Here is a 27,428-nt window from a genome sequence, read left to right on the forward strand (position 1 = left end):
CCTGGTGGGAAGAATAGATAAGTAGAAAGCTCTAGAGCTGGGTTTAGTGTGTATGAGAGGGGGGATTTGAAAAGGTCTAAAAATACACTAATAAATGTACAGCCGCTCCCCAAGAGATGAGCTATATGATCCCTAATAGGTCTCTTCCATCTGAGTGACTGTGATTCTGAGCCTCCTATTTTAAACAGTACAGCCCTGCTGATGTAAGTTATGTCTTCTCTTTGTGGCTTTGAGTAGACTGCTCTGAAAGTGATGGAGTTTAGCACTGAAGAGATACGTGACATCTTCAAACTTCTCTCTGGCACTCTTCAGCTGGGAAACACGGAGTTCATGACGGCTGGAGGAGCCCAGGTTACAACCAAAGCAGGTAAATATGATCCTGTGAACTATACTGTCTGCTGTCCAAGCCCAGATAGTCCCCCACCATGGCTCGGTCCCTCCCTCTCTCCCCTTGATACCCTAGTTTGCTGGCACGCATCACCAAAGCCCCAATAGCTTAACCCAGTCAACCCACATTGCCCAAGTTCCTCTGATTGAGATCTTGACCCAGGTTGCTGGGCTCCAAGCCTGATACATCAACCTGATTAGGTCATGGCCCTGAGGCCCCTTTCACACACCCCCCCCCATCACTCTGGAACTGAGTCAATAGACACATGGTTATTTATGATCTGTGTGTAAATAAAAATATGGAGATATTTAAATAGAAACATGCAGAGGTATAAACAAATTGTCCACTACATATTTTCATGCACCTTCCTCCAAAGTATCTGGTACTGATCACCATTGGAGCCAGGATACCCAACCAGAGGTATCTAGTCTGAGCTGGTCTGGCAGAGCCTCAGTTCTTAAAGAGGCAGAAGTTTAAAAAATGAGCAAACGTTTAAAAACATTTACAAAATTACACACAGAATAACTTTTAAACTTGTTTTAATTTATTATTCTCATCCTCCCTCCTCTTTTAGTCTTTGGTTTTTGTGATACTCACACAGACATTAATTTGCATCCTGACAAACTAGCTTGTAAGCTCTTCTGGGCAGAGGGCAGGTCTTGTGTGTGTTTGTGTAGTATGTTGCTCAATGATCCCGGCACAATGATCCTGATTAGGGGTCTCTGATCACTACTGGAACATAAACGATAATATTACACAGTAGTGTAGTCAGTAATTCATCCGAAGGCTGCTTGTAATTCATGCCTTTCAAAATTATCTTGTGAAATGTCAAATGAACTTGATACTCTTCTTTGACAAAATTACAAGAATGATTAAGGAAGATAAGTATGCTAATATAATACACTTGGACTTGGGTAAGGTGTTAGACTTAGGCCTAAAGGAATTCAAAAAGGAATCTAGGCACCTGAATCCCAGTTTCAGGCCTTGCTGCAATTCACAAAACTGCTTAACTGCCACCAAATTGTCTAGGCACCTAAGCCCTGTTGGTGCCCCAGTTTTTGCAGTAAAAATTCCCTTGGTGCCTGTGTTTCTGCCTCTGGACCTGTGCCCTGCTGTCTCCCTCTGGGCATCCAGATGCCTGTCTCCTGCCAAAGCCCCAGTGTAATTCATGAACTGTGGGAGGAGTGTCTGTTTCTTCTGTGGGGCCTGATCCATTAGGTATGCTCAGAGGCTGTTTGGCTCTATACAGAATGCCTGGGGTGGGTTTATCCTATCAGACTTAACTTGATATCCCTTTTTGATGAGATTACAAGTTTGGTTGAAAAGATAATATTGATCTTGGTACACTTACACTTCTCTAAGGCATTTGACTTGGTACTGCACAACATTTTGATTAAAAAACTAGAACTATATAAAATTGACATGGCACAAGTTAAATGGATTAAAAACTGGCTGATAGGTCTCAAAATGTAATTGTAAATGGGGAATTGTTATCGAATGGGTTTGCTTCTAGTGGGGTCCCAGGGGAATCGGTTCTTGGCCGTGTGCTATTTAACATTTTTATCATGATAATGACCTGGAAGAAGACATAAAATCATCACTGATAAAGTTTGCAGATGACCTGAAAATTGGGAGGAGTGGCAAACAGTGAAGTGTGATCTGGATCGCTTGATAAATGCTGCAAGCAAACAATATATGTTTTAATATGGGTAAATGTTAATCTGTTCATCTAGAAACAAAGAATGTAGGCCATACTTCCGGAATGCGGGGGTGAGGGATTCATCCTGGGAAGTAGTGACTCTGAAAAATATTTGGAGGTGGGGGTGGATAATCAGCTGAACATGAGCTCACAGGGTGGCAGCGTGGCCAAAACAGCTAATGCGATCCTGGGATGCATAAATAGGGGAATCTTGAGTAGGAGAAGAGAGGTTACTTTTCCTCTGTATTTGGCACTAGGGCAACAGCTGCTGGAATCCTGTATCCAGTTGTGGTGCCCACAATTCATTTATGTAGTGTGACAAAGTTCCTCTTCTACCTTGGTGGGTCCTGCACTTATTGGCAGATTTGCTCACCTCAGTGATCTTTCCCACAGTCTGGATCAACTCCTCCTGTGTCTGATCAGGAGTTGGGAGGTTTGGGGGGAACCTGGACCTGCTCTCTACTCCGGGTTCCAGCCCAGGGCCCTGTGGATTGCACTGTCTATAGTGCCTCCTGTAACAGCTGCATGACAGCTACAACTCCCTGGGCTACTTCCTCGTGGCCTCCTCCAAACACCTTCTTTATCCTCACCACAGGACCTTCCTCCTGGTTTCTGATAACGCTTGTACTCCTTAGTCCTCCAGCAGCACACCCTCTCACTCTCAGCTCCTTGTGCCTCTTGCTCCCAGCTCCTCACACGCACTTCCTCTCCTCTAGCTCTTCCTCCCCTGACTGGAGTGAGCTCCTTTTTAAACCCAGGTGCCCTGATTAGCCTGCCTTGATTGGCTGCAGGTGATCTAATTAGCCTGGCTGCCTTAATTGATTCTAGCAGGTTCCTGATTACTCTAGTGCAGCCCCTGCCCTGGTCACTCAGGGAACAGAAAACTACTCACCCAGTGACCAGTATATTTGCCCTCTACCAGACTCCTGTACCCCACTGGTCTGGGTCTGTCACAGTAGATAAATTGAAGAGGGTTCAGAGAAGAGCCACTGGAATGATTAAAGGATTAGAAAACATGCGTTATAGTGACAGACTCAAAGAGCTCAATTAATTTAGCTTAACAAAGAGAAAGATAAGTGGTGACCTGATTATAGTTTTATGTACCTACATGGGGAACAAATATTTCATAATGGGCTCTGCAGTCTAGCATAGAAAAGGTATAAAAGATCCAGTGACTGGCAGCTGAAACTAGATAAATTCAGATTGGAAATAAGGGATACATTTTTAACAGTGAGAGTAATTAAGCATTTGAACAACTTACCAAGGATCTTGGTGGATTCTCCATCACTGACAATTTTAAAATAAAGATTGGATGTTTTTCTTGGCTGCATTGGATTCTTTTCTTTCTTTCTTTCTTTTTTCTTTTCTTTTTTTTTTTTTTTTAAATATCAGCTACATCTGTTTTAGGCGTTGTCCATCCCTAAAGAAATCCTCCCGTTTATCGCTCCTATTGATGTTGTTCAACTTAAATTAAATAATTAAATATTGATTGCGTCACTATTGGGATAAAGCTTATGAAGGAGGTTCCCTGCACCCTCTGTCTGTTTGGTGTAAAACTAGGCAGGTGCCTAATTCATTCTTGCTAGAAACAACTTAGGCCCCTAAGCCACCCGACTCCAAGAGAGGGGTTCTTGGCTGAAGATCACAAGCATAGGTAGATTTTTCCTTGTAGCTTGGACTTAGGCCTGGTCTACACTGCACAGTAAGGTTGAGGTAAGGCAGCTTACGTCAACCTAATTATGTCAGTGTACACACTACAGCGTTTCCCTGCCGATGTAAGTTCCATTCTACACCGACATAATACCTCCACCTCCACAAGAGGCATAAGGCTTATGTCGGTGTAGTTAGGATGATGTAGTATCTGTGTAGACACTATGTTACTTATGTCGGTTATTGGCTGTCTTGTCAAATTGACACAACAGCCAGACAGCTAGAGCCCAAATTCCCCCAACTCCCCACTCCCAGCCGGGCTGTCCCTGCGTGGCTCCCTGCTCAGGGAGCCAAGAAGCCTGGGTGGCTGTGCCTTGCTCCCGGTAGGGAGGTGAGAAGCCTGAGCGGTTGGCCCCTGCTCTTGGCGGGGAGTGGGGAGGCGAGACCTAGGGGCAGATGGACTCCTGGCAGTGAGCTGCACGGAGCTGAGAGCGCTGTCTCTCAGTCCCCCACACTGCCCCATTCAGTAGGTAGAAGTGCTTCTGGTGAGGATGTGCACCACCGACAGAAGTAGGACAGTGTGGACATCAGCCATCACAGTAATTACTGTGGTGGCTGTAAATTGACCTTAACATTGGTCAACTTAAGTTTGTACTGTAGACATGCCCTCAGGCTCTGAACTCAAAGGCGAGTGGGCAGAGCTTAGCACACACCCCTCTCGTTGGTGTCTTCCATTGGCTAGCTGAGGCAGCACCCTGTCCCTGCCTAGAATGCTGGATTTTGTGGATCCCATTCGGAGATGCCTTTCTTTCCCCAGTCATTGTATAGAGAGTCTCGACACCTAACTCAGGCTTTTTGGATCACAGTGCTCCAGTGATTTTCTAGGCACCTGAGTTAGATGTTGCAACAGCTAAGTGCCTTTGCGATCTAGGCCCTAGTACTTCATGAGGTTCTGGTTAAGAATCTCGCATTACATAAAATGACATACATTTTATTTATGGATTATCTGGTTCATTAGTTACATAATTCCGTTCTGGACACTTCCACTTGGAGTTGGCCATTTGCTGACATTTTCCTTTCTGTCTGATTTGCCTTTTTAGATATTTTGGTGGGATGGAAACTGTGAGATATAGTCTTTGTTTTATATCTCCTGGATATGCCCAGATCTAGCCCTTCCAATCTGATACTGTTTTCCCATACTGTTAGGAGGGGCATGGCTCACTGAGGCTGGGTTTTGATCAATATTGTTTGCCCTTCCCCTTACCAGAAAAGATGTTGATTTATGTACAAATGTCAGACTCCCATATGGAACAAATGCTGAGTCTGGTGCTTTGGGTGAGGGAAACCTTCAGTACATTGTCAGCTGGCTTTAACTCTCACTAATATGCCCCAAAGGCAGTATGTTTACTGCTAGTATTGTCTGCATGCAACGTATCTGGGGTCTTAAAAATGAGTCTCAGAGGGTGATTTCTGTGTGAACAAAGAAGCAGCAAAAGTATAGATGTGGTTTGACTTCTGTATTTTGATGGTGGCTCCAGTCAGGCCGACAAGGCCACGCATGGGGCTTGGGGGTACAAATTCCAAGCCTGCCAACAGAGCAGGGCCGCCCAGAGCGGGAGGCAAGTGGGGAAATTTGCCCTAGGCCCCAGGCCCCGCAGGGGCCCCCACGAGAGTTTTTTGAGGGCCCTGGAGTGGGGTCCTTCACTCTTTCTTCCGCTCCGGGGCAGAAGGACCCCCTGCCGAGTTACTGCCGAAGTGGGACCCGCCACCGAAGTGCCGGGTCCTTGGTGGTAATTCGGTGGCTGGGGGCCCCGCCGTGGGTCTTCGGGGCACTTTGGCGGCAGGTTCCGGAGCAGTAGGATCCCCCGCCGCCGAATTACCGTTGAAGTGGGGGGCCCCCACCGCCGAAGACCCCAGGCCCCCTGAACCTTCTGGGCGGCCCTGCCACAGAGCACCATTTCAGATTCAGGGGTGCATGCAACTTTAATCATGATTCCAGGGTCTACTTAGGCAACTGAAAACTCTAGTGTTTTTGCAGATAATATCAAAAATATCTGAAGGAGCATTGTATCGAATTCCTATATCAAGAAAGAAAATTAAATAAATATTAGACCTACTCAGCTCTAATACTAACATGTTCTGACATCTTGTTGCAAGTCACTTATGGAACACTGGTTAGGTTTAAAATTGCAATGTATATTCTTACTCAGATACACTTACTAAAGTCAGAAGGGACCATCATGATCATCTAGTCTGACCTCCTGCGCATTACAGACCACAGAACCTCCCCACTCACACCTGTAATAGACCCAAACCTCTGGCTGAGTTACTGAAGTCCTCAAATCATGGTTTAAAGACTTCAAGTTACAGAGAATTCACCATTTATACTAGTTTAAACCTGCAAGTAACCCATGCCCCATGCTGCGGAAGAAGGTGGAAACCCCCCATGGTCCTTTCCAATCTAACCCAGGGAAAAATTCCTTCGTGACCCCAAATATGTTGATCAGTTGGAGCAAGACCCACCAGTGAGATACCTGGGAAAAAATTCTGATAACTCAGTACGCTCAGAGCCCTCCCCGTCAGTGCCCTCCCCATCTGTAGTAACTCAGAGCCTTCCCCATCTAGTGGCCTGTCTCTGGTCATTGGGGTTTTTTCTATAGGCAGTTGCTGATGAGCCACATGCCGTTGTAGACAGTCCTGGCACACCATCCCCACCATAAACTTATCAAGCTCAGTCTTGAAGCCAGTTAGATTTTTTTTGGCCCCACTGCTTCCCTTGGGAGGTTTCTCCAGAACTTCACTCCTCTGATGACTAGAAACCTTTGCCTAATTTCAAGCCTAAACTTGTTGATGGCCAGTTTATATGTATTTGCTCTGGGCTCCACATTGATATTTAAGTTAAATAACTCCTCTCCCTCCCCTCCCTGGTATTTATCCCTCTGATGTATTTATACAGAGTAATCATATGTCCCCTAAGCTTTCTATTGGTTAGACTAAACAGGCCAAGCTCTTTGATCTCTTCTCGTAAGATAGGTTTTCCATTCCTCAGATCATTTTAGTAGCCTTTCTCTGCACCTGTTTGAATCAATCTTTCTTAAACTTGGGAGACCAGAATTGCACAAAATACTCCAGATGAGGTCTCACCAGTGCCTCGTATAATGGTACTAACACTTCCCTGTCTCTACTGGAAATTCCTCATCTGATACATGCTAGGACTGCATTAGCTTTTTTCACAGTTGCATCACATTGAGGGCTCATAGTCATACTGTGATCAACCAATACACCCAGCTCTTTCTCCTCCGCTGTCAGTTCCAACTGATAAATCCCCAGTTTATAGCAAAAATTCTTGTTGATAGTCCCAAAATGCATGCGTTTGCACTATTAAATATCATCCCATTTCTGTTAGTCCAGTTTACAAGGTCATCCAGATCTTCTTGTATGGTATTCCGGTCCTCCACGGTATTGGCAGTACCTCCCAACTTTGGATCATCTGCAAATTTTATTAGCACACTCCCACTTTTTGTGTCAAGGTCAGTAATAAAAATGGTAAATAAGATTGGCTGCAAGACTGATCCCTGAGGAACTCCACTAGTAACCTCCGTGTGGCCTGACAGTTCACCTTTCAGTACGACCTGTTGTTGTCTCCCTTTTAAACAGTTCCTTATCCACCTTTCAGTTCTCATATCAGTTCCCATCGTCTCTAATTTAACTAATAGTTTTTCATGTGGAACTGCATCAAATGCCTTCCTGACATCCAGGTAGATTAGGTCTATTGCATTTCCTTTGTCTAAACATCAGTTATCTTCTCAAAGAAAAATATTAGTAACTTTATTATCACCTCTTGAATACAACAGTTGAAACAATTGTAGAAAAATCTACAATTACTTTCTATCATTTAGGTTACTTACTTTTTGCAGTTCACCAAGTTTGGAACAGATCATTGAACTTTAGGAAACAGCCTAACCGCCCTTTCTTACCTAATCACTTGTTAATCACTCTATTTGTAACCCTTCTGCCCCTCTGAGTTGGCAGCAACAAGGGCCGGGTTCAGTAGCCAGGGGTTCCGTTTCAATAACACAACGCATAACCGGCTCAAGCCCCCACCCAGTAACCTGGAACAATTACATACCACCCTCCCAGGCACCTCTAGGAGGCAATACTTCCCCACTCGCAAGCACGGAGTATGAGTGTAGCAAAGTCCTTTTAACAAAGGAGGGAAACAATGCGGCATCACATTGGAGAAATACCACAAACAGGAGTATAACACAAACCATAAGCAAAAAACCCACCTCCAAGTATGTCTGGCAATGTCCTTTCCCCCTTAGGGTCTTAAGTCCAATCACCCCAAAGTCCAACAACCCGAAAGTCTGGTCAGTGCCACCCCAGAGTTCAAAAGTTTATCTGCAGAGTTTTACCCCCCTCCCTCCCTAGCCTGGGTGGAAATGGGGGGATGGGAAGCCCACACAGGGTGTTAAGGGGCACCTTACGTGGGCCAGGGCCAACTGCTCCGCCTCTCCGTGGAGTTCTGCTGCAGCCTTCACCACGACCAGCTCCACTACACCAGCTGTGCCGCTCCTCTAGCCGAACCGTGAGCCACTCCAGCCATCCCTGCAAACCTCTCCACTCCGCTCACTGTTCCATGGGCTGCTCCAACATGCTGCAAACTGCTCCGCTCTGCCAGCCATTTAGCGATAGATCTTCAGGCTCCCCCACTAGCTAACACAGCACTCAGTGATTTCAGCTCTTAGTAGGGAGCCCTGGTGCTGGTGCACTATTAGCCCAACATGAATTCAGCTCAGCAGTCTCTAGATGGACTCCTAATGGAATCAAAATTAGCTCTACTCTTCAACAGTGGAGAGAGGAGGATGTGCAATTGGTGTTCCAGGCCCTCAAAAGGGGCCCATACCATCAGGTACACACACCAGTCCCCAACCTCTCTCAATTCACTGGGTTTTGGAACCCATGTCCCTTGTCTAGCAAGTACTACTTAGGTTGAATCATTTCTGTCATAAAGCAGTCTCATAGTTCCTCATTCACATAATTAGGGTGACAGCATGTTTTTTTCCTCCTGCCCCAATAACCAAGAAATTGGGGATCCCAGCTGTCAAAATAACCATCCCAGGCTGCCGTGGGCTTATGCTAGGTGGGCTGGGTGTGCCAACAGAAATACCTGGAATTCCTTTCCACACTCCCTGAGATTCTTTCCACACTCCCCATAGTTCACCACCAGATGTCAGGGTAGAGCTCATCCTGACTCTGCTTACATGTTTATAAACAAAATTCTGACTCCCTGCCTCAGGGGCACAAGCTGGGAGGTCTTCTGTTTCCTCATTCAGGCTGCCTGCCTGAGGCTTGCAGTTTGGGGGGGCAATGCCCCCGATGCCCCATCCAAAATCTGCCCCGAGCAAAAGCCGATATCACTAGGGTGAACCTGGGCAATTAAAGTTATTATTCTTCTGTCCTAGTACTGAACAATGCCAGTGACCTGCTGGGCTTGGATGCCTTTCAGCTGTCTGAGGTGCTGACTCAGAGATCCATGATTCTTCGGGGAGAAGAGATCAGTTCCCCTCTCACTGTGGAGCAGGTGAGTGTCCGGATTCCTGTGCACTTGCAATCATGTGCTCTGTTTCAGTGTCACTTTGTGGGTTTTGCCCCAAGGTGGCAGTATTTGCATATATTAAAGGGAAGAAATGAGCACCACCATGAGGTCTGCAAAATGGCTGTTTGATGGATTATTGTGTGCTCTGTGTGGGGAGGAAGAGAAGGAGGATTGTATGTTTTTTCAGGGACTAGACAATGAAAACTTACGTGTAACTGAGTGGGGAAGAGGTAAAAATTGAGAATCATATCAGAACCAAATCTGTGACTGGGTACTGTTCGTATGGAGCTGGGCTAGGTCAGATCACGAAGGATGAATATAGGCAAATAACACAGGAATGCAGAGGCAAGATTAGAAAAGCAAAGGCACAAAATGAACTCAAACTAGCTATGGGAATAAAGGGAAACAAGAAGACTTTTTATCAATACATTAGAAGCAAGAGGAAGACTAAGGACAGGGTAGGCCCACTGCTCAATGAGGAGGGGGTAACAGTAACGGGAGACTTGGAAATGGCAGAGATGCTTAATGACTTCTTTGTTTCGGTCTTCACTGAGAAGTCTGAAGGAATGTCTAATATATTGAATGCTTACGGGAAGAGGGTAGGTTTAGAAGAGAAAATAAAAAAAGAGCAAGTAAAAAATCACTTAGAAAAGTTAGATGCCTGCAAGTCACCAGGGCCTGATGAAATGCATCCTAGAATACTCAAGGAGTTAATGGAAGAGGTATCTGAGCCTCTAGCTATTATCTTTGGGAAATCATGGGAGACGGGGGAGATTCCAGAAGACTGGAAGGGGGCAAATATAGTGCCTATCTATAAAAAGGGAAATAAAAACAACCCAGGAAACTACAGACCAGTTAGTTTAACTTCTGTGCCAGGGAAAATAATGGAGCAGGTAATCAAAGAAATCATCTGCAAACACTTGGAAGGTGGTAAGGTGATAGGGAATAGCCAGCATGGATTTGTAAAGAACAAATCGTGTCAAACTAATCTGATAGCGTTCTTGGATAGGATAACGAGCCTTGTGGATAAGGGAGAAGCGGTGGATGTGATATACCTAGACTTGAGTAAGGCATTTGATACAGTCTCGCATGATATTCTTATAGATAAGCTAGGAAAGTACAATTTAGATGGGGCTACTATAAGGTGGGTGCATAACTGGCTGGATATCCGTACTCAGAGAGTAGTTGTTAATGGCTCCCAATCCTGCTGGAAAGGTATGACAAGTGGGGTTCCGCAGGGGTCTGTTTTGGGACCGGTTCTGTTCAATATCTTCATCAACGATTTAGATGTTGGCATAGAAAGTACGCTTATTAAGTTTGCGGACGATACCAAACTGGGAGGGATTGCAACTGCTTTGGAGGACAGGGTCAAAATTCAAAATGATCTGGACAAGTTGGAGAAATGGTCTGAGGTAAACAGGATGAAGTTCAATAAAGATAAATGCAAAGTGCTCCACTTAGGAAGGAACAATCAGTTTCACACATACAGAATGGGAAGAGACTGTCTAGGAAGGAGTATGGCAGAAGGAGATCTAGGGGTCATAGTGGACCACAAGCTTAATATGAGTCAACAGTGTGATACTGTTGCAAAAAAAGCAAACGTGATTCTGGGATGCATTAACAGGTGTGTTGTAAACAAGACACGAGAAGTCATTCTTCCGCTTTACTCTGCACTGGTTAGGCCTCAACTGGAGTATTGTGTCCAGTTCTGGGCACCGCATTTCAAGAAAGATGTGGAGAAATTGGAGAGGGTCCAGAGAAGAGCAACAAGAATGATTAAAGGTCTTGAGAACATGACCTATGAAGGAAGGCTGAAGGAATTGGGTTTGTTTAGTTTGGAAAAGAGAAGACTGAGAGGGGACATGATAGCAGTTTTCAGGTATCTAAAAGGGTGTCATCAGGAGGAGGGAGAAAACTTGTTCACCTTAGCCTCCAATGATAGAACAAGAAGCAATGGGTTTAAACTGCAGCAAGGGAGATTTAGGTTGGACATTAGGAAAAAGTTCCTAACTGTCAGGGTAGTTAAACACTGGAATAGATTGCCTAGGGAAGTTGTGGAATCTCCATCGCTGGAGATATTTAAGAGTAGGTTAGATAAATGACTATCAGGGATGGTCTAGGCAGTATTTGGTCCTGCCATGAGGGCAGGGGACTGGACTCGATGACCTCTCGAGGTCCCTTCCAGTCCTAGAGTCTATGAGTCTATGAGTCTATGAGGATGGGGTGGGAAGGGGGAGGGGGCTCCTAGGCTTCATCTGGGCTGGGCTGAGTTTTGGAGCTTGGTGGTGGGTATAGTTCGTCCCTGCTTCTGACTCGGTTGTGTGGATATAATGACTGATGGAGAGAGAGACCCAGGCATCTTAGAGAACAGTAACTGAGCTATGGGAACTCTCCATTTGGGTCTTAGTGAGTAGTCTCAGGCCTGACTGATGAGTACAATCTGCAGATTCGTTCAGTGCTGCATGCCCTTTCCCTCAGGACAATCTTCCTGTTAACCAGTAGAGCCAGTATTCCGGTATAACTTTTAACAAACAGTCTGATCTGCGTTAGTGAGGGAAGTGACATATCTGAGAATATAAACAGTGCCTGAGCCCTAATGTTGTTGGGTCTATTTAGGTTCTTCTGTGGTTCATAACATCATGGTATCTATTAACCTGTATAACTGTATGGTACTGTAGGTCATTAACCCTTAGGGAGCTAGTCATCTGAGGGCACAGTTGCTGTTTTTACACATGCATAGGTGACTTTTTTTTTGAAAATCTTGTCCTGTGTTAATAAAATCTAACTGTGAAGGACAGCAGTCTGCTGCTGAGCAGAAACGCCGAATTATCAGGAGCGAGCACGCATCATACTACAGCAAAGCCAACATCTGTAATGCTACAGGGAAGACTCCGAATACCAAAGGGAGCCCCAGGCAGTTCAGATCAATAACATGCGGTGATACAGATTAAAAAATAGCATACTGCTTGGGCAGAACTTTCCCCCTTTCAATTGCTGTGGTATCCATCCTTGCTTGTGTTAGACCCTTTGGTGACTCTATGTATGAAATGCAGTGACTGGTCACTTAGAACAATTCCATTCACTATTACGGATACAGCAAGCACAATGCTTCCTTCAGAGTCTTTCGCTATCAGCTAGTCTCTCTGCATTGACCTACGTATGGACCTGCCAAATCCATTCCCTTCCCTGGGCCTCCAAATACTGTGTCCAGCTATTTCCATATGTCATTCTGGGTACAAAGGATGGAGCTGCCAGGAAGTTCTTATTGTGTAATAGGCTCATTACCATTCTGAGCTTTGACATTTCAGTGTTGAATGGTGGGAGCTGGGCAAAGTCAGGCAAGGCTGGGAGAATGAAAGGAGCCATTCAGAATCCTCTTGAGCCACATTATGAGGAAAGCAGCTTTGTTGGGTTATTCCTGGGTGGGGAGGGCCCGTTCCTGGAAGATGAGGCCAAGATATTGTATAACCATACAATCTGGCTGGCAGAGTGTTTCTCTTCCCTGCATCTGGTTCATTAAAAGAGGTTGTCTAGAAGGGGTGCATCAGCCTCCACAAATGAAATTAACCATCTGAGCAGAGGGAGAAAACCCCACAGGGCCGAAATGTCTTTGCTTTACGGCTACCTCTTGGGCTGAATTGATTCATGTCCCAGGATGTGCTTTAGGCTGCTAGGTGACAGTATAAAGGGGCAAGTCTCCCTTGGGCACATCCGCCTAGAGTATCTGCCTTCAACATGCCAGACTGGATAAAACAGTAAGAAGTGAATGTTTAGAATGCTGAGACCCCATTTGGGGATAAGGGGGGAGAAGCTGGGAGGTTTTCTGACAGATGAAGAGCAACAGCAAAATGAGGGAGGAGCTAGCATCTCTCAGGCCAGGCTGAGTTGGAGAGAGAAAGGCTGGGTTCTTTCAGCCTTGGCTCTGTGCAAAAGCTGAGAGAAGGGAAGGGTCCCTTGGAAGGTGTGTGTTCCCACAGGACATGACAGCTGATTGTACTGTCTTAGGGAGAATCATGATGCACCTGGATCTGGGATCTTCTTCAGGATAGCACCTCAAGCAGCCTGTTGTGTGATGTATGGCCTACCCTGTAACTTCAATGCTGTGTGCATAGAAAGGCTCGAAGAAGGGATCCTTAAAGCCAGTAGTGCTGTTGTGAAATTCCCTCTGGGGCGAGGGCTCTGCATTGGAGGCCTGTACTTTGTCAAAGACTGTGCATGGTAGGCTAAAACATGAAAGGGACATCTTTGAAATAGTCCCAGCTTGCAGTAACTCAAAATGAAGAGCTGAGTCAAGTCATTACAGGTTGGCAAACCTAACTTCCATATCAGCAGATTGGTTGGAACTGTAGGAAAGAACAGAATTATCAGACACATAGATGAGCACAATTTGTTGGGAAAGTCAACATAGCTTTTGTAAAGGGAAATCATGCCTCACCAATCTATTAGAATTCTTTGAGGGTATCAACAAGGGTGATCCACGGAGTCTCCTTCGAGTGATGGTCCCCATGTGTATTCTGCACATGGGTACACATGCATGCCATTCGCCTGAGTCCACAAATTCTTCCAAGCAATGTCCGTTGATTCGCACATGTGCTATGGATCTCCTCATGTTCCCAACTAATGCCTCTCCAGTTCCTTCTTACCACTGCATGGCCTGAGTCAGAATTTTATGTCCTCTTTACAACTTGTTGTAAAGACATTTGTAAATAGTTTTATTTCTAAGCTTAATAGTTAAAGTTCATAGAATACTTAGTAGAATGTTTTTCTTCCTTTCTTTCTCCCTGGTTGAAGAACCCTTCCCAGGCTCCAGGACTATGCCCAGAATCCCAGGATTTAAGAAAGAATTGTATCTCTTGCCCTCTCTCCTTCCCCATCAGTGACAAACATCAATGTTGCCCTTACTGACTGGGAGAGGAGAATATCTCTGCAAAGTGTAGTATCTGTCACTCTTTTTCTCACCCAGAACTCAGGAAGCCTGGGGGCTTCACCTGAGAAATCACCTGATGGAGAAAACTATGAACCCCTTCTCCAATCCAGGCCAGGGAGATCCCCCTCCCCCGTCTACATTGGCCTCAATTAACCAGCAGTGCCCCTCCAACCATGTGCCTGGGACTGGAGCATCCAGCACCTAAGCTCAAAGCCTCTTCTTCTAGGGCTCCCAAGGAGGGCAGAGGGCACTCTTATGGGCATGAGGACAGATCCCTGTCCAGGACTATCAATAAGAGATGTGCTCCCTTCCTGAGCCTCTGCAAGTTTGTTGAGATGTTGCACATAGACCCTAAGGAGCTAGCTTCACTAATGACCCCCAGATTGGAGGGCAAAGCACCTAAAAAGAAAGATCCACTAGTTTTGTTAGTCACCTCAGTACCGAAGTGTAAGGACTGACATTCACTGGCTCCATCTACAAGCGGTGGTCTGGACCCATCATCAGTACTGCGTCATTCATCTAAGGACCATCCAGCTGCCGTAGACATACCAGGTCCATCAGATTTGACTGCTGGAACCTCTCGGACACCAAGGCATATTGAAACTTTCATGCACTGCATCCTCCCTTATCCACAGTCTCCACTTTCCTCCAGCCTGGCCCTCCTGAGAGATATTACTCTGGAGGATGAGTCTACATTGATGTCCCAGGAACAGTCCCACCTCCAGCCATCTGGCCAGGAGTGCTCCAGTATTGACTATTGCTGGAGCAGTTTTTGAACTCAGATGAGTGAGAGGTGCTAGCGACTCCAGTACGTCTACAGACACAGTTGAGCCTTCACAGATATTCAAGGAGACACGCTTACTATTCCTTTTAGTACAACATCCACCCCCCATCAACCCCCCTGACCACTGGTGCCCATTCCCTTGCAGGCCCCCGCAACTGATCAATCTCTTTTTGGTCTTAATGGGGTCCTTGGGATCTTTATGACAGGCATCAGGGCCCTTCTCAAGAATTGTACCACTACTCTCCCTCCTGCCAACGAGATCTGTCAGTGTACGAGGAGGAGGAGGTGAATCTGGATCTGCAGGTTCCACTGGGTGTCTCCTTGTCACCTACGGATGAAACACTTACTCCTTCCTTGCCGTCTCCTCCAGATGCCCATCGGTGGTACCAGGAGCTACTGCAAAGAGGTGCTAGTGACCTCCAGATCCCACAGGAGAGGATCCAGGACTGTCAGTGCTGGCTCCTGGATATCTTGCAATCTTGGGGACCAAGCACCATGAGCCTTCTGATCAATTAGGCCGTACTAGAACTGGTCAGAGCGGTATGGCACACTCCAGCATCCTGTTCCCCTACAGTGAAAAGGGCTGAGAGGAGATATTCTTGTTCCTGACAAGGGAGCTAAATTTTTGTTCTCCCATCCTTCCCCCAGTACACTGGTGGTACAGACAGTTACAGAAAGGGCTTGGTTGCACTATCAAAGAGCCACCCAAACAGATATGGGCTGTAAGAGACTGGACCTCCTGGGAGGAAGGTCTTGTCCTCTGCAGGCCTGCAATTTTGTGTTTAAATTACCAAGCTCAATTAGCAAAATACAATTTTTAAAAACTGTTCCAGGCTTGCAAGCTTTATAGACCAACTTCCCACAGAGGACAGAGCCCAATTTAAGTTCCGTCTAGATGAGGAAAAGCTAGTGGCAAAAACAGCTTTCCAGGTCTGGCCATTGACTTAGTCATGAAAAGGGACTCTTGGCAGTAAGCATCAGGGTTTCCTAGGCAGGTCCTGGATGGTGTTCTCCCCTTTGATGATTCAGATCTCTTTAACGAATGCAGGGATTTGTCTATTCTTTCATTAAAGGACTCAGATCAACTCTGCTTTCCCCAGGGATTTATACTTGACCCCCCAGGAGGAAACACCAGAGCCAATCCTATAGACCAAGACCACCTCTTCCACATGTACCTTATTACTAGCACCAAGCCGAGCCTCCACGGAAATGTTGGAGCATTCAGAGGCCTTGCTTCTTAGTCCCCTCTACTACTGTGGCCTCTACTCACTCCCAACCAACAGCCAAAGGCCATTTTTGGTCAAGATCCATGTTCCACCACTGATGCCACCCATCTCTTCATTCATCACTTTTGGAGGCCAGCTCACACTCTTTGCCCACATCTGGAGGAAGATCATTACTGGAAGTTGGGTTTTAGAGATTATCCGTCAGGGATGCTCATAGAATTTCTCTCCTTCCCTCCTCATAGACTCATAGACTCTAGGACTGGAAGGGACCTCGAGAGGTCATCGAGTCCAGTCCCCTGCCCTCATGGCAGGACCAAATACTGTCTAGACCATCCCTAATAGACATTTATCTAACCTACTCTTAAATATCTCCAGAGATGGAGATTCCACAACTTCCCTAGGCAATCTATTCCAGTGTTTAACTACCCTGACAGTTAGGAACTTTTTCCTAATGTCCAACCTAAATCTCCCTTGCTGCAGTTTAAGCCCATTGCTTCTTGTTCTATCATTGGAGGCTAAGGTGAACAAGTTTTCTCCCTCCTCCTGATGACACCCTTTGAGATACCTGAAAACTGCTATCATGTCCCCTCTCAGTCTTCTCTTTTCCAAACTAAACAAACCCAATTCCTTCAGCCTTCCTTCATAGGTCATGTTCTCAAGACCTTTAATCATTCTCGTTGCTCTTCTCTGGGCCCTCTCCAATTTCTCCACATCTTTCTTGAAATGCGGTGCCCAGAACTGGACACAATACTCCAGTTGAGGCCTAACCAGCGCAGAGTAAAGCGGAAGAATGACTTCTCGTGTCTTGTTTACAACACACCTGTTAATGCATCCCAGAATCACATTTGCTTTTTTTGCAACAGTATCACCCTGTTGACTCATATTAAGCTTGTGGTCCACTATGACCCCTAGATCTCTTTCTGCCATACTCCTTCCTAGACAGTCTCTTCCCATTCTGTATGTGTGAAACTGATTGTTCCTTCCTAAGTGGAGCACTTTGCATTTATCTTTATTGAACTTCATCCTGTTTACCTCAGACCATTTCTCCAATTTGTCCAGATCATTTTGAATTTTGACCCTGTTCTCCAAAGCAGTTGCAATCCCTCTCAGTTTGGTATCGTCCGCAAACTTAATAAGCGTACTTTCTATGCCAACATCGAAATCATTGATGAAGATATTGAACAGAGCCGGTCCCAAAACAGACCCCTGCGGAACCCCACTTGTTATACCTATCCAGCAGGATTGGGAGCCATTAATAACTACTCTCTGAGTACAGTTATCCAGCCAGTTACGCACCCACCTTATAGTAGCCCCATCTAAATTGTACTTTCCTAGTTTGTCTATAAGAATATCATGCGAGACCGTATCAAATGCCTTACTAAAGTCTAGGTATATCACATCCACCGCTTCTCCCTTATCCACAAGGCTCGTTATCCTATCAAAGAACGCTATCAGATTAGTTTGACACGATTGGTTCTTTACAAATCCATGCTGGCTATTCCCTATCACCTTACCACCTTCCAAGTGTTTGCAGATGATTTCTTTAATTATCTGCTCCATTATCTTCCCTGGCACAGAAATTAAACTAACTGGTCTGTAGTTTCCTGGGTTGTTTTTATTTCCCTTTTCATAGATGGGCACTATATTTGCCCCCTTCCAGTCTTCTGGAATCTCCCCTGTCTCCCATGATTTCCCAAAGATAATAGCTAGAGGCTCAGATACCTCCTCTATTAACTCCTTGAGTATTCTAGGATGCATTTCATCAGGCCCTGGTGACTTGCAGGCATCTAACATTTCTAAGTGATTTTTTACTTGCTCTTTTTTATTTTAACTTCTAAACCTACCCTCTTCCCGTAAGCATTCAATATATTAGACATTCCTTCAGACTTCTCAGTGAAGACCGAAACGAAGAAGTCATTAAGCATCTCTGCCATTTCCAAGTCTCCCGTTACTGTTTCCCTCACCTCACTGAGCAGTGGGCCTACCCTGTCCTTGGTCTTCCTCTTGCTTCTAATGCATTGATAAAAAGTCTTCTTGTTTCCCTTTATTCCCATAGCTAGTTTGAGCTCATTTTGTGCTTTTGCCTTTCTAATCTTGCCTCTGCATTCCTGTGTTATTTGCCTATATTCATCCTTTGTGATCTGACCTAGTTTCCATTTTTTATATGACGCCTTTTTATTTTGTAGGTCACGCAAGATCTCAAGGGTAAGCCAAGGTGGTCTTTTGCCACATTTTCTATCTTTCCTAACCATCGGAATAGCTTGCTTTTGGGCCCTTAATAGTGTCCCTTTGAAAAACTGCCAACTCTCCTCAGTTGTTTTTCCCCTCAGTCTTGATTCCCATGGGACCTTACCTATCAGCTCCCTGAGCTTACCAAAATCCGCCTTCCTGAAATCCATTGTCTCTATTTTGCTGTACTCCCTTCTACCCTTCCTTAGAATTGTAAACTCTATGATTTCATGATCACTTTCACCCAAGCTTCCTTCTACTTTCAAATTCTCAACGAGTTCCTCCCTATTTGTTAAAATCAAGTCTAGAACAGCTTCCCCCCTAGTAGCTTTTTCAACTTTCTGAAATAAAAAGTTGTCTGCAATGCAGTCCAGGAACTTATTGGATAGTCTGTGCCCCACGGTGTTATTTTCCCAACATATATCTGGATAGTTGAAGTCCCCCATCACCACCAAATCTCGGGCTTTGGATGATTTTGTTAGTTGTTTGAAAAAAGCCTCATCCACCTCTTCCACCTGATTAGGTGGCCTGTAGTAGACTCCCAGCACGACATCACCTGTGTTTTTTACCCCTTTTAGCCTAACCCAGAGACTCTCAACACTCCCATCTCCTATGTCCATCTCTACCTCAGTCCAAGTGTGTACATTTTTAATATATAAGGCAACACCTCCTCCCTTTTTCCCCTGTCTATCCTTCCTGAGCAAACTATACCCATCCACACCAACATTCCAGTCGTGTGTATTATCCCACCAAGTTTCAGTAATGCCAACAATGTCATAGTTGTATTTATTTGTTAGCACTTCCAGTTCTTCCTGCTTATTACCCATACTTCTTGCATTTGTATATAGGCATCTAAGATACTGGTTTGATCTTGCCTCCCAGCTTCGCCCTGACCCTCCTTTCTCTCTGCCATTATAGCCCGTGCTCCCTCCTGTTTCCAACCCATCTCCCAGGTCTTGTTCCCCACTTACCTGTGGGCTTTGCTTATAAACTCTTCCTCATCCCACTTCAGGGATCACTCTTACAAGATGATTCTTCAGTGGGAGGCAGAATTCCATTTACATCAAGAAGCAATAGAACACGTCCTGCCTCAACTCCCCATTTGGGTTAGCTGCAGCACCCAGAGTATTTACAAAAGTTTCCTCTGTAATAGCAGCCCTGATGAGACACCAGGGCTAAATGGTATTCCCATACCTGAACAATTGCCTCCTGGTAGGCCGCTCATGTCAGGAGGTTAAGTTGTCGACAAGGTTCCCAATACAACTTCTAATAGTACAAGGCATTTGCATGAACATAGAAAAGCCTGTTTTATCACCCACAAGGACAGTAAACTTGATAGGGGCAATGTTGGACTATATTTCCATGACACTGCTCCTCCGTGCAAACAGGTTTCTTACAGTCTGCAACCTGGGTTCACGCATTACCCACCGACCATGAACCACAGTGCACAGGACCCTTTCACTGCTGGGTCACATGACCAGTTGCATTGCTATGACACCATTTGCCAGGTTTCATTTGTGCATGACTTCTGTAAGCTTGACTTCTCTTGATCTATTGACCAGACAAGGACCACATCAACTCCAAGGTGGGCAATCCCACCAGAATTTATCACCTCCTTCGCTCGGTGGTCAAACCTGGATGAAATCATGGTGGGTATTCCCTTCAGCCCTTCCATCCCCAGAACCACCATTGTGACAGATGCCTCCCGCCTGGGGAGGGATGCTTACCTGGACCCCATGAAAGGCCAGATGACATATAAACATATTAGAAGTGAGGGCGGTTCACCTTGCATGCAAGGCCTTCCTTTCCCTCCATACGCCCATTCCGTATACAAGTAACATCAGACAATATCACCACAGTAGTCTATGTAAACAAACAAGGAGGACCGAGATCTCATACTCCCTGCCTGGAAGCCATTAGACTGTGGAACTGGTGCATCAGGCTGCATCACAATACAGGCTGTGTACCTCCTGATATTCACAACTTCCTTGCAGACAAACTAAGCAGAAGCTTCTTGGCAGACTACGAGTGGGAGGCCCGTGACAGAGTCTTAAGTGAGATATTTACACAGTGGGGTTCACTGCAGTGAGACCTTTTTGTGCCCCAAACAAACAGAAAGCTTCCCCTATATTGCTCCATTGAAGCCATGGGTTGCAGCTCCCAGGGTGACACTGTACTCCTGACCTGGATGAACGACCTCACATATTGCCTTTCCTCCCATACCCCTGCTTCCACAGGTCATAAGGATGGTACATCATGACAGAGTCAACATCATTCTCTTAGCATCCTACTGACCCAGACAGTTCTAGTTCACAGAATTTCTAATGATGTCTGCACTCTTTCCTCTATGCCTTCCCCCCGTCCCAGGCCTGCTAACTCAGGATGGAGAGAAAATCAGGCATCCCAACCCAGGTTCTCACCACCTCATGCCCTGGTGCTTTGGTGGGCATTGGAAATAGAATGCTCCTGCTACCTGGCCAAATGGAAACATTTTTGGCCTGGGCACAACTCCAACATTCTTCAGCCACTGCAAGTATCCTTGTTGTTCTAGGTCTCTTAGTTCTTTGCTAGTACACCTAGCAATGATTAGTGCCTCCCTCTGTAGAAGGACATTCTGTCTTCACTCATCCAGCGACAGTAGTCTATGAAAGATCTAATCAGGACCTTCCCACCAATGACCAAATCTGCACCTCAATGATACCTTGATCTCGTCCTGTCAATGCTCACAGGTCCGCCTTTTGAACCTATGGTGATGTGTTCCATGACCCACCTTCCCATGAAGGTGGTGCTCTTAGTGGCTATCACTTTGGCCAGGAGGGTGAGTGAGCTCAGAGCCATCATGGCAGACCCTCCTTATACAGTTTTTCCACAAAGAAAAGGTTTCTCTATGAATATACTCAAGTTTCTCCCCAAGTTAGTTTCTGATTTCCATCTCAATGAAATGATACTTACCTGTATTTTTACCAACCCCCCATGCTTCTGCTGAAGACAAGAGACTTCACTCCCTCTATGTCCATCATGCCCTGGCTTTCTACCTGCAAAGAACCAAACCCATTAGAAAATCACCAAGTTTTTTTTTTATCCCCAAGGCAGAGAGATCACATGGTCAAGCCATATACTCCCAGAGGATTTCTGAGTAGGTCTTGGGATGCATCCTGGAGTGCTACAAGGTAGTGAAAATCCCTACCTCTAGGACTGTCACAGCTCACTCTGTGTGAACACAGGCTGCCTTGATAGCTTCCCTGGACGATGTCCCTCTGCAGGACTTCTGCAGAGTGGCCACCTACAGTTCTGTCCACATGTTCACAATACACTATATTTTAGTTCATACCTGTGGATGCAGCAGCTGGATCTGAGTATTGCAGTCATTTTTACCACCCGCTTCCTCACATCCACCTACATCTGAGCACTGCTGGCCAATCATGTATATGTGGAATACAAACATACAGATCATCACTCAAAGAAGAAATGGCGGTTACGTGGTGTGTGGTCCCTGGATGTATTCCATTACACACCCTCCATCCCCTTTGCTTCAGAACTTGTAGGATTAGACTAAAAAGAGGAACTAGAGATGTGTTGACCCACACACTCTCTTACATGCTTTGTTAAGAGTGCAAGAAGATTTACCGCGCATGTGTGGGTCAACAGACATTGCATGGAAGAAGTTCCATACTCAGATGCACATGTGTACCCAATATGTGGAATACAAATATGGGGCCACACATCTTGAAGAACTTCCAGTTACAGTAAGTAATTTCCATATATAGTGTATTTGGACTTTCAGAAAATCTTTGACAAGGCTTTCAGCAAAGTAATCAGTCATGGGGTAAGAGAGAAAGACCTTTCATAGATCAGTAACTGGTTAAAAGACAAGTATTAGAGGGGTAGCCGTGTTAGTCTGGATCTGTAAAAGCAGGAAAGAGTCCAGTGGCACCTTATAGACTACCAGCCGTTTTGGAGCATGAGCTTTCACGGGTGAAACCGACAAAGTGGGTATTCACCCACAAAAGCTCGTGCTCCAAAACGTCTGTTAGTCTATAAGGTGCCACAGGACTCTTTGCTGGTTAAAAGACAGAAAACAAAGGGTACGAATAAATGGTCAGTTTTCAGAATGGAGACCTCCTCAGGGGTGTGTACTGAGACCAGTGCTGTTCAACATATTCATAAATGATCTTAATAAAGAGTAAACAGTGAGGGGGCAAAGTTAGCAGGCAATACAAATTACTCAAAATAGTTAATCCCAAAGCAGACTGCAAAGAGTTACAAAGGCATCTCACAATACTGAGTGACTGGGCAACAAAATGGCAGATGAAATTCAGTGTTGATAAATGCAAAGTGATGCACATTGGAAAATATAATCCCAGCTATATATATAAAATGATGGGGTCTAAATTAGCTGTTACTGCTCAAGAAAATGAACTTGGAGTCACTGTGGATAGTTCTCTGAAAACATCCGCTCAATGTGCAGCAGCAGTCAAAAAAGCTAACAAAGTTAAGAACCAATATGAAAGGGATAGATAATAAAACAATAAATATCATAATGACTCTGTATAAATCCATGGTATGCCCATACCTTGAATACTGTGCGCAGTTCTGATTGCCCTATCTCAAAAAAGTTATATTAAAATTGGAAAAAGTACAGGAAAGGGCAACAAAAATGATTCGGGATATGGAACAGCTTTCGTACGAGGAGAGTTTAAAAAGACTGGGACTGTTCTTCTTAGAAAAGAGACAACTAAGTGGGGATATGATAGAAATCTATAAAATCTCCACTGGTGTGGAGAAAGTAAATAAGGAAGTGTTCTTTTCTCCTTCTCATAACACAAGAGCTAGGGGCCACCAAATGAAATTAATAGGTAGCAGGTTTAAAACAAATATAAGGAAATATTTCTTCCCATAAGGCACAATCAACCTGTGGAACCTGTTGTCAGGGGATGCTGTGAAGGCCAAAAGTATTACTGGGTTCAAAAAAGAATTAGGTATGTCCATGAAGGCTAAGTCCATCAATGGCTATTAGCCAAGATAGTCAGGAATGCAACCCCATGCTCTCGGTGTCCCCAGTCTCTGACTGCCAGAAGCTGGGACTGGATGACAGGGGGATGGTTCACTTGATAATTGCCCTTTTCTGTTAATTCCCTCTGAAGCATCTGGCACCAGCCCCTGTTGAAAGACAGGATACTGGTCTACATGGAACATTGATTGACCCAGTATGGCCATTCTTATGTTTTTATGTTCTTAAGATGTCAGTGTTCTTTGTATCTGTGTGTCTCCTCTGTAGCTCTAAATTCTTGACTCAAAGGTCAAGTCTCCCCAAAGTGACTGCAGGGTCTCTTGCCATCTTACATACCTTCAGCACCTGCATCCCAGTCTTCCACTTGCTTCAGACTTTTGACCGTGCTGTGGCTAGGCCAATGGTAGCATTGTGCAAAAGCTGGAATGCTTACTAAACATTATACAACGTATATTCCATGGGGCAGCCAGCCCTACATATGGCTCTGTCCAGCTGGCAGTGTGAGAACTCTGTAGGATGGGGATGTAAGTCATTAGTTTTGTAAAGTAGTGACAGTGGTAACATCCACGTGCTCCTTCTGCTCACCTATCATGACAGCTTTTTCCTCCTTATATGCTCACAGGCGGTTGACTCTAGGGACTCTCTCTCAATGGCACTGTATTCCCAGTGCTTCTCATGGCTCATTGGCAAGATTAATATGAAGATCAAAGGGAAGGAAAATTTTAAGTCTGTGGGCATCCTGGATATCTTTGGCTTTGAGAACTTTCAGGTCAGTACTTTATCTTTCTGGATGCCAGTTTTTTTCTGAAGATTTGCTGGATGTATGAGGAAATTTGCTAGGCTGATATCTGGTGTGGGTCAATACCACACATATGTGGAAATGTCTTTCCAACACACATCGTCTGTGAGAGAGGGCGAGAGACCACTTGGTTGCCCTTTTGCAGTGCATGTCCTTCTGTGGGCTGTGATAGATGGTTAGTTCTCCTTTGTGGGTGGATTGTGATAGACATTAGTTGTACCTCGAGATATGTGTGCACAGTAGACGTCTGGTTTCTAACATATTCACATTCTTGCTGTTTTCTTGTGGTAACAGGTGAAGGATGCCTATTAATTAGCTGCCCTGTGTCAGAATGAATAACCAATAGGAAATGAAAGAGAGAGTGAGGTGATACCAGACTCTTCTACTCTCCTCTTCTTTACCCAAAGGCCAGTCAATTCTGGCCTTGGAGTTCATATGGACACCGTTCATTAAATGCTGGTCTTCTGTATGCAGTTTCCCTTCCATGTTGTCCTCACAGGAAGATTTTTTTATAGACCTGTGACCTGAATTTTAATTTTTATCATCTTTGTTTCTTTTCTCTTGTAGATCAATAGTTTTGAACAGTTTAACATTAACTATGCCAATGAGAAACTCCAAGAATACTTCAACAAACACATCTTCTCCCTGGAGCAGCTAGAGTACAACAGGTAATGAAGGGGAAGGAGCAGTGCCTCTCTTCAAATTTCAGGATGCAAAACTGAGAACATAATTCTTCCCTAGTGATGCCCAGCATTTGGGAGGGTGTCCCTGCTCAGAATGGCTGATTGCAGTGCATAAGCCTGTGAATATGCTTTGGTGGGGAATGTCCAGTGCACTGTTTTGTTAGAGTGGGACTTCTGTCTTCAGGCAAGAAGTGTGTCACCTCTCGAGGGTTTCATTATTATTTTTTATTATTGTAGTGCTTAGGAGCAGGATCCCATTGTGCTGGACACTATACGAAGATGGTCTCTGCCCCAAATTGCTTACAGTAACCGCCGGCTGTAACTCAGTATCTCACATGAGATCTTTCTGAGGCCACAATCTCAGCATTGAATTGGTTCAAATATCAAGTTTTGCCTGGTTTTCACCCTGAACAATAAACCCTTCCCTGGCACCTGAAACTTGGCTTGCTGGAAGTCTTGCTGGAAGAAGGTGAACTGAAGTAAACCAGGCCCAAGTTTAAGATTGTAAAGTTTTACTTGGTTTCAAATGTTATAATGAAAGTTTTGCAGCACCCTGCTCGTCTCTAACTTCCTTCTGTTTCATCTGTATTCTCTCCGTTAGTCATTCACAGAACCAAACCCAGCTCCTTTCTGTCACGTGATGAAGGTGTTCCAAGATGTGTGGTCTTTTGTTTCTAAATCCATTGTGGTAGCAAAAAAGAAACAAAAATCTGAAAACTCCAAATCCTGTTCTCTTCCTCCAATCAGTAATAGTGTTTTAACCAGATACTTTGGCTCTATTGTAGTCCACAAGGTTATAAGGGAACACTGTGTGTCACCTCTCGAGGGTTTCATTATTATTTTTTATTATTGTAGTGCTTAGGAGCAGGATCCCATTGTGCTGGACACTATACGAAGATGGTCTCTGCCCCAAATTGCTTACAGTAACCGCCGGCTGTAACTCAGTATCTCACATGAGATCTTTCTGAGGCCACAATCTCAGCATTGAATTGGTTCAAATATCAAGTTTTGCCTGGTTTTCACCCTGAACAATAAACCCTTCCCTGGCACCTGAAACTTGGCTTGCTGGAAGTCTTGCTGGAAGAAGGTGAACTGAAGTAAACCAGGCCCAAGTTTAAGATTGTAAAGTTTTACTTGGTTTCAAATGTTATAATGAAAGTTTTGCAGCACCCTGCTCGTCTCTAACTTCCTTCTGTTTCATCTGTATTCTCTCCGTTAGTCATTCACAGAACCAAACCCAGCTCCTTTCTGTCACGTGATGAAGGTGTTCCAAGATGTGTGGTCTTTTGTTTCTAAATCCATTGTGGTAGCAAAAAAGAAACAAAAATCTGAAAACTCCAAATCCTGTTCTCTTCCTCCAATCAGTAATAGTGTTTTAACCAGATACTTTGGCTCTATTGTAGTCCACAAGGTTATAAGGGAACACTGTGAACATCTGGCTTGACCTCCTGTGTAACACAGGCCATAGAACTTCCCTGAAACAATTCCTATTTGAACAAGAGCATATCCTGGAATAACATCCAGTCTTTATTTAAAAATTGTCAGTGACAGAGAGTCCAACACCATAACCCATCACTGGGTTGTTCTAATGATTAATTACTCTCACTCTTAAAAATGTATGCCTTATTTCTAAATGAGGCTTTGGTCTGAAAAGGGAAAGTTTCCGAATCTCTAAGTTGAATAGGTCTCTGAGGGCTTTCTTTTTTCTAGTGACTCTTCTTAAGTGGAAGTGGTTGTGGTTTTGTCTTTGAGTTTGAAAGAGAGTTGGGCACTCTAATAGCTATCTACTATTAATATATTGTATTGATGCCCCTCACCATAATATCTGAGCCTCTTGAGAGAGGGCAGCCAGAGAAATATTCCCCTCTAGCTCCAAGACAGAAGCATTTATTTTTCTTAATGAGGCAATTGAATAGGGTCATTGAGACTGAATGTGAGCAGTTCTGTAAAGGAGAGACACTGAACAGATAATTCTTTAAGTTCTAAAAGACTGCCAAAATACAAGCCTATTTATACACCCACTCCCGCAGCTGATTCCATCACTGCAGGAAGCACATGTTAAAAACACTATCCTTCCTATGAAGGGAGATTTTCCCTAAAGATCAGATTGGAAGTGTTCAAACTCTGTGGCTGGATTTTAGAAAGGACTCAATAATGTTAAGACTAATATTGTTTTTTGATATGCTAAAGACAGGATCTTTTACTTCAGGATATTGGCTATTCTCCTCAGTAGTCAGGAAATAGCTTCTGTGTATTACATTGCTCAGTTGGCCAAGCGTATTATGGCACCAGAGGTAGGATATAATGCTTGACTGATCAGTGTTCTGATATGGTACAGCAAATTCTACATTTCCTTCAGTACTGGAATAGAAGCTACTCTCAGAAGAAATCCCAGAGTCTCAGTTAAACCCTTCCAGACTTGTGAGGCCTCTG

At 44.7% G+C, this 27,428-nt stretch overlaps 1 protein-coding gene across 5 annotated transcripts in view; it reads left to right on the plus strand.

Annotated features, from left to right (window-relative positions):
* The window catches only part of LOC115659798 (unconventional myosin-X-like), a 263,102-nt gene that overhangs the window by 98,690 nt on the left and 136,984 nt on the right, over positions 1 to 27,428 (plus strand). For all 5 annotated transcript variants that reach the window (XM_030580481.1, XM_030580482.1, XM_030580483.1 and 2 more), the window contains 4 exons: positions 238 to 367; positions 9,203 to 9,321; positions 24,136 to 24,282; positions 24,880 to 24,980. In XM_030580481.1, the coding sequence (XP_030436341.1) occupies positions 238 to 367; positions 9,203 to 9,321; positions 24,136 to 24,282; positions 24,880 to 24,980 (497 nt within the window). The remainder of the gene's footprint in view (positions 1 to 237; positions 368 to 9,202; positions 9,322 to 24,135; positions 24,283 to 24,879; positions 24,981 to 27,428) is intronic.

This window comes from Gopherus evgoodei, chromosome 11 (genome assembly GCF_007399415.2).
Source record: "Gopherus evgoodei ecotype Sinaloan lineage chromosome 11, rGopEvg1_v1.p, whole genome shotgun sequence".
NCBI lineage: Eukaryota > Metazoa > Chordata > Testudines > Testudinidae > Gopherus > Gopherus evgoodei.